This window comes from Eleutherodactylus coqui, chromosome 4 (assembly GCF_035609145.1).
Source record: "Eleutherodactylus coqui strain aEleCoq1 chromosome 4, aEleCoq1.hap1, whole genome shotgun sequence".
Taxonomy (NCBI): Eukaryota; Metazoa; Chordata; class Amphibia; order Anura; family Eleutherodactylidae; genus Eleutherodactylus; species Eleutherodactylus coqui.
The window spans coordinates 40398709-40411299 of record NC_089840.1 but is presented as its reverse complement, the minus strand read 5'-3'; the positions used below and the strand labels follow the sequence as shown (position 1 = coordinate 40411299).

General features: G+C 46.9%; 1 protein-coding gene across 2 annotated transcripts in view; it reads right to left on the bottom strand.

The window, feature by feature from the left end:
- The window catches only part of SIDT1 (SID1 transmembrane family member 1), a 69787-nt gene that overhangs the window by 18558 nt on the left and 38638 nt on the right, over positions 1-12591 (bottom strand). For both annotated transcript variants that reach the window (XM_066599324.1, XM_066599325.1), the window contains exons 3-7: positions 9059-9180; positions 8015-8185; positions 7159-7204; positions 6887-6988; positions 846-929 (exon numbers count right to left, since the gene is read on the bottom strand). In XM_066599324.1, the coding sequence (XP_066455421.1) occupies positions 846-929; positions 6887-6988; positions 7159-7204; positions 8015-8185; positions 9059-9180 (525 nt within the window). The remainder of the gene's footprint in view (positions 1-845; positions 930-6886; positions 6989-7158; positions 7205-8014; positions 8186-9058; positions 9181-12591) is intronic.

Here is a 12591-nt window from a genome sequence, read left to right as displayed (position 1 = left end):
GGCTTCTCCTGGCCATCACTAGTCTTCCTGAACTTCTGGATCAGTCTCCTGATGGTTTCTGGCCTCACCGGATGTCTTCCTGGGTGTTCTTGATTAAAATCCTCGGCCATCTCACGTGAACCTTTGTTTCCAACCATCAGGATGATCTCGATTCTGTCTTGGATTATTAACGGCATCTTCTGAAAAGACATGGGATTAGTGGTTTCCATATTACATTATTCAACTAAACAACTTTATTAATACTCAACATGACATCATCCATAACTCAAAAATGGCACAGCTATTGAAAAATGACTGCACCTACCAATTTCTGATGAACTATCCTTAAATCATTTAAACCAGGATCCCCTTTCCATTGACATTTCTTGGGCCGAATCCAAGATGGCTGCCAGGCACCACCATAGTGCCAAAACGTTTTCCCCAACTTAAGTGTTCTACAAAGATTCTTCCTTGTATCTCATTTAGGTCAGAAGATATTCTGGGTGGCCCTGACGTTTGAATCACCCTTTATATACTGGTATTCAATTTCCCCGTAATACCACCATAAAGTGCTAAATAATAGTGGCTAGTTTTCATTTGCTTCCAAGGTTATGAACCTCAGAGGCCTCCACTAGCAGTTAGGGGTCATTGACATTTGCCCATTTTTGGTTTGCCACCACCGGATACCGGCCTCGGTCATGGGTGCAGATCATAGTTACACCAGACTGAGCTTTATAAGGAGTAGGTGGCAAGAAGCAATAGGGGGGAATGGGGGAGGGGTAGCTATGTGTCAGGCCCTTAATATTCTATTGTGCAAGAAGATAAGTGCCAATCAATTAAATGGTTAATGGATGGCACTAACCCACCTGTATGGTGATGGCGGCTTTCTTGGTCATGGACTGGTAAACGCCATTGAACTCCACATTATGATCCAAGTCGTACACGGGACACTGAACAAGAGAGGAGACAAGACGTGACCCATGTGAGAAGGCTGACACACATAACATGAGGCTTGCTGGGACTTGTAGCTCTATAACTGCTACATGGAAGTGATGGAAGTGGCAAAACCCAATGATTTTAATAGAGGTCTTCCATCATTTCCTGCTCTGTATGATCCCAGACCTTATGGGTGACCCCTGGTATTGCAGAGTGGTGGGGGTGGTGGGGTCTTCCGTTCCCCAAGTAAAGATCCAAGAATTCTATGTATTGACATATTGTATTTCTGGATGATGACACTCACTAGTAGCGTAACTGTAGCAGTCGCAAGGGTCACGGCTGTGACCCGGCCTCACCCCTTGCCACTGTATTAGTGAAAGCCATCACCAGGAATACCCTCCACAACCCGGCCCATGCAAGTCCGAATCTTCAATCGCATCTTCTTTGATCCACGCAGCGCCGCTACCTGGGCAGTCCGACTCCTCCACCAGGTCTCATGTCACAACTTTCTTAAACTCATGCAGTCAGGCTGGCAGCGGTGCTGCCTGAATCTAGGAAGTTGTGAGTGAAGATTCGGACTTGCGGTGTGGGGTCGGGCCATGGAGGGATGTGACAGATACTTGGAGGCACTGTAGGAGCACAGAGGGACCACTGTAGACTGTGGCTGTCTACGAGCACTCAGGAGCCACTGTGGAGTATGTGGGGGCATGCACAGGCCAGTATGGGGTGTGTAGAGACACCAGGGGCACTACTGTGGGTTGTTTTGGGACACTACAGTGACATGTGAGGGCACCAGGGACACGGCTGTGACATGTGTGAGGGCACCGGGGACACGGTTGTGACGTGTGAGGGCACCGGGGACACTGCTGTGACATGTGTGAGGGCACCGGCGACACTGCTGTGACATGTGTGAGGGCACCGGCGACACTGCTGTGACATGTGTGAGGGCACCGGCGACACTACAGTGACATGTGTGAGGGCACCAGGGACACTACAGTGACATGTGTGAGGGCACCACGGACACTACAGTGACATGTGTGAGGGCACCAGGGACACTACAGTGACATGTGGGGGCACCAGGGACACTACAGTGACGTGTGAGGGCACCAGGGACATTACTGCGAGACGTGTGAGGGCACGGGAGACACTACTGTGAGATGTGTGGGGACATGCAGAGGGACCACCATGGGATGTGTTTCGGCAGAGAAGGACCACTATGTGATATGCGGCGATGTAGAGGGGCTATTATTACTTTGTGTTACAAGCGTTCTGGCTAGAAGAAGTCTATGTAACATAATATGTTAGGCTGAATGAGGACAGTATCCCTCTAGTTCAGCCTGTTTCGAACCCCTGTTGTTGATCCAGAGGAAGGCAAAAAAAACTAATGAGGCAGAAGCCAATTTAGCTCACTTGGAGCAAAAAAGTCCTTCCCGACTCCATAATGGCAGTCAAATCCAAGACCCGGATCAACAACCCCGCTGGTCACCTAATATCTATATCCTGTAATATCAAAGCGCTCTAAAAAGATATCTAGTCCCCTCTTAAACTCCTTCACCGATTTTGCCATCACCACGGTCTGTTCCAGGATAAAGAAGAAAAACTAAAATGGACATCACAAATCAGAGGAGATGACCTGTGATCACTGGAGGTAACCGCACTGTAATCACTATCACCGTGTAGCACTGGTATTTATTATATGCTGACTGCATTATTTAGAGGTGCTGGCGCTCAGCTGCTGTATATGAGTCCGCTATGTAATTAAACATGTCTTATAGGTACGCTGTCCGCGAGTCCATATATGTATTTATTACCCAGGAGAAGCATGTGCTGTGGAGCTTGTGCCTCTAATATTTTAAGACTCTAAGGGCGAGCACCCACTGGCGTTTTTTTACCTGCGTTTTGCGTTTTTCCTGCACAGGCATAGAGATAACATGTGTTCCTGTCCACTGGCGTTTTTTTTGCGTTGCGTTTGCGTTTTTAACATAGGAACTGTCAGTTGCATATGTGTCCTTATTTTTCTCCTAATGCACCCATGAATGTCAATGGAAATTAACGGAAAAGCCGCGAAAACGCCGCGAAAAACGCGCGGAAAAATCGGGGGAAACGCGGCGAAAACGCTGCGTTTTTTTCCTGCGGAAAACGCAATCGCCAGTGGGTGCTCGCCCTAAGGCTGGGTTCCCACAAGACGGAAATCCCACAGAAATCTCGCGGTTTGGCCGCACCGAAAAACTGTGAGATTTCCGTGGGATAAGCGCTGCTTCAAAACCCGGTTTTGGAGCAGTTCGGCCACCGGCGTTCCATTGCGGCTTCCTCTCTCCATAGAAAGGAGTGAGGCCACAATGGGTAAAGAAAAAAAGAATTGACATGCTGCGGCTGTCAATTCCACGGCTCAGCGCAGCTTTGCCACCCCGCGTGGACGAGATTTTTGCAAAATCTCGTCCACATGGCTGACTAATCCCAGGATTAGGAGCCGCAGGCAGATTTGTGACGAACCCGTCCCATGTGAACCTGGCGTAACGGTATCTCCTGGCTGCTGGTGTCGCATCGAGCATGGGCCTCTTAAAAGACCCAGCAATACAGTAGAAAGTCCCAGGCAGACCATGGCAAACAACGAGCAGCAAGGGTTGCCCACGCTGACCTTCTGTACCCGGGCCCATGAGCTTCCGGCTACGCCCCTGACACTCATGTTTCTCTTCTTCCCTCCTGGGTGCAGTCATTTATTCTTTATTCCAGTCTTCCTTGGCAAGAAGCCATTTCCTGCCCGCTCGAGGACACTGTGCCAGCGCTGGGTAACACTGCATCACTGACTTACCAAAAAGGCAAATGCCATAGGAGAATAATGTACAGAGTGGATTTATAGGCGAGGACGCTGCGCGCCAAGCCAAATCCCAACCCTGACCCCTCTATGTGGTAGACCAGAACTAAAGGAGTCCTCTGGGATCAGGGCCGATCACACAGCCCCCAATGACACAGATTCTGGGGATCGCGGCTGTAAGATTGATTAGTCGTGTCTAACCAAAGTTCCATCAAAACTGAGGAGACCCGACTAATCAGTGCAGCAGGGAACATTATGCTCTACAGCCGGAATCAGGGGCAGAATTTTAATACAACGTATATTAGCGAGTTGGAGCATGATGTCTGCTCAGCTCTTTTACCTTCATTTGTTGAGTCCTAGACGACCCCTTTAATTTTGCTCTCTTCCATATAATCTGAGTGAGGATTTGGCCTTTGAATGCGGTTCTCTAAATCTAGTTCTCACTCCGACTCCTCTATATGTGAGAGAACGGAATTAAAGGGGTTCTCTGGGTTAAATAAGTAAGGTAAGAGTAAAAGGGCCAGTCTAATAAAATGATATTGGGATCAGGGCTGCAGGGGACCGTTGTATGCGGGACTGATTAATCCTGTCTGCACAGTCCCATGTAAACTAATAGGCATAACCAATCGATCATAAATAGCACTACAGCCCCCAAGATCAGGGCTGGGGGCAAAACGTTAGGACAGTATTAGAGAACTAGAATATGATGTGTGCTTAGAAAATTCACCATCATTTGTCTAATTTTGGCAAAATCCTTTAACCCTTTAGTGACCAACCATAAATATACAGCACTTGGTGCTGGGCTTTAAACCCATGCTAAGTAAATATACGGCACGGGTTTAAAGCTCCTGCAATCTAGCAGGTCCAGTGCTCAGCTGTCTACTGAGGAATTGGAGAAACTAGTGTTCCCGACCAGCACAGAAATTTCTGTTCCCAACTATTTAACCCCTTATATTCCACAATAAATAGCAATCGGGGCATGGAAGCAGGTGGCGGGAGAAGCAGCTGCTCCTGTCACCCATCGGCAGCCCACAATGGAATCGCAAGGTGGCGGCAGGAGGCCTGATATTAGCCTTCATGTCTGCCGGGTATCTCAGTCTACCGCATCCTGCTTCCAGCAGAGTCTGATTGGCTTAGAGCATATGCATAGTATACTGCATTACAGGAGTAATGCAGTGTACTATGCTAGTAATCAAACAATTGCATCTTTAAATTCCCTTAAGGGACTGAAAAATAGTGTCAAAAGAGTTCAATAAAGTTTATTTAAAAAAAAAACAAAACCCCTGTAAATTAAGAAAAAACATTTCCCCCACAAAACAATCTTAAAATAATTAAAAAACACATACATAAAAAGGTATCGCTGTGCTCATAATGACCTGAACAATTAAAATATTTAATTATCGATCCCACATGGTGAGCGATGTAAAGAATAATTTTAAAAAGGTCAGAATTGCTATTTTTTCGTTCATTTGCCTTGCACAAAAATGCTATAAAAAGCAATCAAATGTCACATGTACCCCAAAATGGTATCAATGAAAAGAACAACTCGTTCCCAAAATGGTATCAATGAAAAGAACAACTCGTTCTGCAAAAAACAAGACCTTGCATGGCTCCATAGGTGGAAAACTAATAATGTTATGGGTCTTGGAATGCGGCGATGCAAATTTAGTTTTTATTTCTATAAGGCTGGACTTAGACGACCGTATATCGGCTCGGTTTTCACGCCCAGCTGATATACGTCGTCCTCCTCTGCGGGGGGGGGGGGGGATAGAAGAGCCAGGAGCAGGAACTGAGCTCCCGCCCCCTCTTCGCCCCTCTGCACTATTTGCAATGAAAGCAGGTGGGGCGGGGGCGGGGATAAGTTTCGCAAATTATCCCCGCCCCGCCTCTCCTCATCGCAAATAGTGCAGAGGGGCGGAGAGGAGGCAGAGAGGGGGCGGGAGCTCAGAGCACTGCTCCCGGCTCTTCCAGCCTCCCCCCTGCAGAGAGAGACGACGTATATCGGCGAGGCGTGAAAACCCAGCCGATATACGTTCGTCTGAATCCAGCCTAAGAAAAGTCTTCTTATTGGGTAAAAGTTTTATTTGCTTTGTTAGGTGTTTTTAGTGTGCAAAAACAGTAGCACATAAATAAACCTACAGAACATAAACTTGGTATCGCCATTATTGTGCCAATCCAGAGAATAATGTTGTCATGTTTCTTTTTACTGCATGGTGAAAGCCAATTAAGGAAAATCCCCAAAACAATGGTGGAATTTGTTTTTTTTTTACATCTCCCCCCCCAAAAAAAAGTTTATTAACTTTTTTACAACACATTATACGTGCCCCAAAGTGGTGGCACTAAGAAATACAACTTGTCCTACAAAAAACAAGCCCTAATATTGCCTAGTATTCTGCCAATAGTTCACTGTCCTGCCCTTCCTTGCCCTGATTTCCCATGCTGCATTGCACTGTCTGTGGTGCATTCAGCAGGAGAGCAGTTTTCTCGAATGCTCACCGCTCTGCTCTCCCAGGAGGATTCAGGCATTCTGGCCAAATGGTGAGTAAGTCCAATATAGTGTGTGTACACACAGACACACCCAGGAGAAGCAGAGCCTGTGAAGATTGTGATTGCAGTGGCTGCAGATCAGTCAGCCTGCAGCTCGTGAGTTCACGAGAGCGCCGCAGTGAAGATAGCCTTGCTCCTGTTACAATGGAAATAGTCCTGCATCCCTTGTTACTACAGAAGCTCTGTACCCAAGGTCAGGCAGGAGACTGCAGAGAAGCTGGAAGGGAGACCCCTAGTGGCAGCCACTTCAAATGTTATTTACAGCGATAAAACAACAATATTTTGAATGCAAGTATATTATAGAAATGATGAGAATAACATAAGCTAGTAGATGAGCAGAAGTTGTCTAAAATGTTAGTTCCACTTTAAAGAAGGTGCAGTGTAGTGCATTAAACATTTGTGTCTTTTTTAAAGGGGCGCTGACCCTATAGTCTCACTTTCCTGAGCAGTTCAATTACATCTACTATCTCTGTTATCAGCCATAAAATACCTAATTAACCTATCACTTTGCTGTCAGTGTTTTATTATTATAATGGGCATTGGGGATTGCTCTTTAAGCGACTGTCCGCATTTTCTTCAGTATTTTGCATTGGGCGAGTGACAACTCACTGTAATATCCTGGACAGACACCACGGTGCAGGGGAACGTTTCGGCTGACTTCACCTTGATGACCACAGAGTTCACGCCTTCTGGGAACGTGTATAGGAAATACTACATGGAAAAGAAAGGGTTAAAGGTCACTGTATATTTGTTGAGAACATTTGATTTCTATGTTTGTGTTACTATTCGTGTACAACACCCGCCTGTCACCCACAGCAGACACACGTCAGCCGCCCAGAAAGCAAACATGACAAGCTGATAACACAGGGTAGAGGCTGTACCTGCGGCTGTGATGGCGATGCGCTGAAGTTGAGCGGGACGTCCGTCCTGGAAAAAATGAGACGATCAAACAGATCACACAAAGGGTCCAATGCTTACTTTATACAGCGCCCACAAGGGGGTGCCACCCAGATTTCCTAGGGCCATGAAAGATAAATCTACTTAAAGGGGTTGCACCAGAATTTTAACTTTTATCACTTATTTATATAATAGGTAATAAAAGTTTGATTGGTGGGGGTCTCACCTGCCGATCCCAAGAAAGGGGGTCCCATGACCCCCTCTTCTGTTACTGTAAGGATGCTTTTCCCATTTGCAGTGACGTCACGTTGAATGGAGAGATGGCCGCACATTCTCGCTGCTGCGCTATTCATTTAAATGGGGCTGATGGAAAGAGCTGCGAGCTTGTACTCTGCTCTCTCTGGCAGTCCCATTGAAAACTAAAATAGTGGCACTGCGCATGTGCGGCCATTGCTCCATTCAATCTCCTCTTCCATATTGGGGGTGCAAGGTGCTTGCAGTGAGTAAGGTAGGTGAAACGGGACCTGCATTCTCAGGGTGAGTGGGGTCTCAGCCTTGAGACCTCCACCAATCAGATTTTTATCACCTATTCTATGTTTAGGGGGATATACATTATTTCTGGTACAACCCATCAATGTTTCATTTCCTCGCCTCGACCCGTGCGTTATGGCAGGTTTGAAATTCAGGAGTCTAGGAAAGTTGGGTGACAATCACATTCATAGAAGAAGTGGACACGCCTGATAAATGCTGTATCCTTTATTGCCCCATAGAGTAAATTTGAGGGCTGATTTCACTCCTTTACCCCATAAAAAAAACAAAAAAAACAAGAAAAGCACTTACTGAAGTTCGAAGTCGGTCAGTCGTTTGACTACAAGCTCATATTGGACACTAGAAGGTGCCATGGAGGCTATGTCTATGTACATGAACTGCTCTGAGGTTGGGGTCTGGCCGTCAGGGATGGTGGGGCACAAGGTGCGGCTCACATCCTGGTAGGTGTACGTTCTTTGGTAGCTGGTGAAAGATAAGGTTACTGGTGAGATAGTACAAATATTGAAAGGGTTAAAGTATTTGTCCGGACTTTTACTATTGATGAACTATCCTCAAGTTGACTGTCGGAGGACTGTCGCTCGGGATCCACTCCGATCAGCTGATCCCCGTGTCCTTTGTCAGTGTGGACAGTGCTGGAAGCAGATAGCGCTGTCAATAGTGCAGTGGCCTGGTTTGGTACTGCAGGCACAGCTCCTATTGAACTGAATGGGAGCAGCCTCTGTAGTACCAACCCAGGCTGCTGCAATGATGACGGCACTATCTACTTCCACACTGACAGCGGGTCGGCAATTAGCTGATCGGCAGGGATCCTGCGCAGCAGACCCCTGCTGATCAGTTCTGATGACCAATCATGAGGACAGGTCATCAATGGCAGAAGTCAGAGCAGTTCCTCTACAGCGGCCTGGTATACAGGTGCTAGCATCACACTACATACTCCACAACGCTGCGCAGCAGGCCATGCTTTCTACACACACTGAAGCACCAAAGAGATCTTTGATTTTTCAGCCTTAGAGGTCACTAGAACGCAGGATTCTCTGGGGGTGACTGGAGGAGTACAGTAGCATATATAAACTATAACATTCTTCTGGAAAACACTACATCTCCCATAACACACTGCAGCAGACACTGAACCAGCGGGGAGATATCAGATCCTTCAACCTGACAGATGATAAAGAAACAGGAGTATTCTGCATGCAGCTCTGTGTGTGACTAGAGCATACAGTATCTCACATAATGCACCACAGCAGAGGATACTATCTGCAAACACAGAATCAGCAGAACAAACAGAGAAATGGTCGACACCAGTGAGAATGTGCTGATGGTGGTAGTACTTACTAGCCCCTGAAGGCGAGGGGCACCTGCCATGACAGGACTCCTTTCTGCTGGCGCACCACAAACAGGACGGGGAACTGCAGGTCGTTTGAATCCGAGCGAACAAAAACACGAAGAGCGTCCACCTGTGGGAGGGATGAACGGATTAGACAGTGCTGTGATCTAATTACATATATACTGTACCATGTCCGGGTTATAAAGAAACTATATGTGACCCCTCACCAAAGACCCAACAATGTCACCATATGTGTTCATCCCAATCCTGTGTACAGTGATCGCTGCAGCCTCTACTCCCACCGGGCTATATAATGTGACCTAGACAACCTGGACCCCAGCCTGCTACATATTACCTGCACTGATACATTGTAACAAACAAGAGGAGATACATTTGTGCTGCTGATGTGTTTAGCTCACAGATGATTGTGCAGACTGGATACAACTGTAACAAACCCTCAGCTGTGAGAAGTATCAGGTCACAAAAGATTTTCAGTCTTTGAATATAAACATTTCCATTCACTACCAGCAAGCAGAGAGCCTGAGGAATCGAAGCAAAACGGTTCAGATCTATTTAAGTAACCCTCCAGTTTCTGCCCTGGGACTGGAGAATGGATGGGGTATATTACCAGTAGTTGATTGTGTTGGCCCTCATTTGGTACCCAATTTTGGGTAGCCGAGATGGCCACTGCTATTTTCTGATCACATGAGCAGTGCTGACCAATCACACAGCAGTTATAGGTACTCCTAACATCACCAATGCGCTATGGAATTAGACAATTCAAAGATGGCAGAAGCCACCTTGGTCCCCCTGAAAATGGAACTCTGAACTGGTGGAACATAATGATGGCCAACCAAATGTCCCCCCCTCCACCTTCCAGTCCTGGGCCGGAGGGTCGCTTTAAAGACCGGTCTTTATATAAAATACATGGTCTTCTTATATGGCCAGATAATCATAGAATGGTAGAGTTGAAAGGGACCTCCAGGGCCACCTGGTCCAACCCCCTGCTCAATGCAGGATCACTAAATTATCCCAGACAGATATTTGTCCAGCCTTTGTTTGAACACTTCCATTGAAGGAGAGCTCACCACCTCCCGTGGCAACCTGTTCTACTCATTGATCACCCTCACTGTCAGAAAGTTTTTTTCTAATATCTAATCTGTGTTTTCTCCCTTTCAGTTTTATCCCATTGCTTCTAGTCTTTCCTTGTGCGGATGAGAGTAGGGCTGATCCCTCCACACTGTGACAAACCTTCAGATATTTGTAGGCAGCTATTAAGTCTCCTCTCAGCCTTCTTTTTTGCAAGCTAAACATTCCCAGATCCTTTAACCGTTCTTCACAAGACATAATCGCGGGAGATGTGCAGCCGACCAGCGATTGTGTTTACCGGCCAGCAACCAGCTGGCATAAATTACGCGAATAGCCAATGTCTGATCATTGGCACATGTAGATGGCCCAATGATCGGGCAAACAAACATTCATGCCCGATTGTCGGCCATATAAAAGGTCCTTAAGATAGGTTTCGTTTATTAAGAGCACACACAGTTTAGCGCATCTTTTGACAGTCCACGCACTAGAAAATTAAAGGCGTTATCCCATATTAGCACGTTATCCCCTATTAATAGGACCAACCGTTAGGGATCCGACCTCTGGGACCCCCTACCCAAGTTCGGAGTTCCTATTGAAATGAATGAAGCAACAGCGCGCAGGTGTGACCATCACTGCATTCATTACTGAACGCTCCGGACCCCCGTTCCCAGGATTGGTGGGCGGGCGTAGAGGTTGGATGCCCACCGATGGACAGGGGATAACTTGCTATTCTGGGGAAAACCTTTGACGGCGGCTTCCCATAAGTGTATGCGTAAAAAGCGTCATAGCGCAAAAAGTCACAGCGCAAAACAATTGCGCTATTGTGTGCGTATCTGAGCATTTCCCTGCACTTTTCGCGCTGACGGGACCGTTCACACGGGCGCGGGACACAGCTGCACCCTGAGCTAAAAAATCATTTAGCCCAATTAACACCCGGTGTGCTCTTTTCCTTGCAAAATTGCGCAATCGTGTGGATCTCGGTGCGCACCTCCGCATGACTGAACGGCCGCTGTTTAAACCGAACGATAAGTGAGTGAGCCAACCATGATTTTTACGCCTGCCTAAAAGCAATGGGCGAAAAGTGAACAATTCTCATTAAAAGCACCAAAATTACCGGCCAGATTTTGGAAAAAAGAGTCAAACGCTGCGTAAAAATTAACAACCTCAGAAATGTTTGGATGAAATGGCATGCGCCATAATTTGCGACTTTTTTATGGCAGAAGATTGGCGCATATGCCTAAATAAATTCCACTCAAAATCTATTATTATTCACAGAAAACTGTGAGGAAACATCTTATTTTCGGAGCGCCGGATGAGGAGTCCGCCTGGTCATTCGGTTTTACATCCCCCGTTCTGTGGGACGAGGCAAGACCCTGGAAGAGCTGGGTGACAGTATGATCTGAGAGGGATGGATGCTGAGATCTCTGCGCTCCTGGGCCTACGATGGATGCACAGATAAACATCAATAAGCGGCCAAGTGGTTGCCGTGGTAACACCGGGGGATGCTGGGACGTTCCTGGAGATTCATCCATATGCGATCGGTTGCCAGGCTGCCGGGTGTAGAGCAGGATGTCCGCAGCTCCGCCGTCTGTTAACCCTACCTTATCTCTCCGAGGCTGAGATTTACCCATGAATCATATAAACGTGTTTTGCGCTGTGCCGCGTCCACGCCAATCATCTGCAAATATGAATTATTTAGACAGCGGGAATTACCGTGACCCATTTACTCATCAGATAACCAGCAGAGACAAATATCAGGATGAGATATTAGTAACCACGCAAGTAACAGCGCCGGGAACGTAGACGAGAACCAGTTCATGGGGCGTCTCCAAACTCTGGCAGTTTAAAAGGGCCGAATGCTGCCATCACGGTCCTGGATCACGGCATGGCGTCACTCCTCAGGCCTAAATACCAACCTTCAGATCCCAAATTGTAAAACGCCTTTTAGTGGGACCGTAAAAACAGAGCTATGGCAAGGATGGCCTCAGAAAAAAATGTCTGTGTTGCCCATAGCAACCAATCAGAGTTTAGCTTTCTTTTTCATAGTACAGCTTTAGAATTGAAAGCTGAGCTCTGATTGGTTGCTAGGGGCAACAAGAACACTTATGGACCACAAAGTGCACATTTCTTTCAGGTTTTATAGTTGCTAATGGTAAAAACGGCAGCATTTTATTACTTCAAAGCCCAATATTTTCGAACATTTGATTGCACATCAGTCACGATTAAATCCAAAGGACCGTAAGGTTTGCGTCTGGTACAACTGCATCCCCGTAGCTGCGCCATAGGTCGGCCATAGTATAGTCCCCTGGTACGCTGGTAGTATAGTCCCCTGGTACGGAATATTTTGCACGTCACAAAGTGGAAAGTGCACGTTAAATCCACGTTACTGCGTTCAAGTGGCCTGCCCGACCCCGCCGCTACTAGAACTGCGACTGCGTTGTATATTTTACTG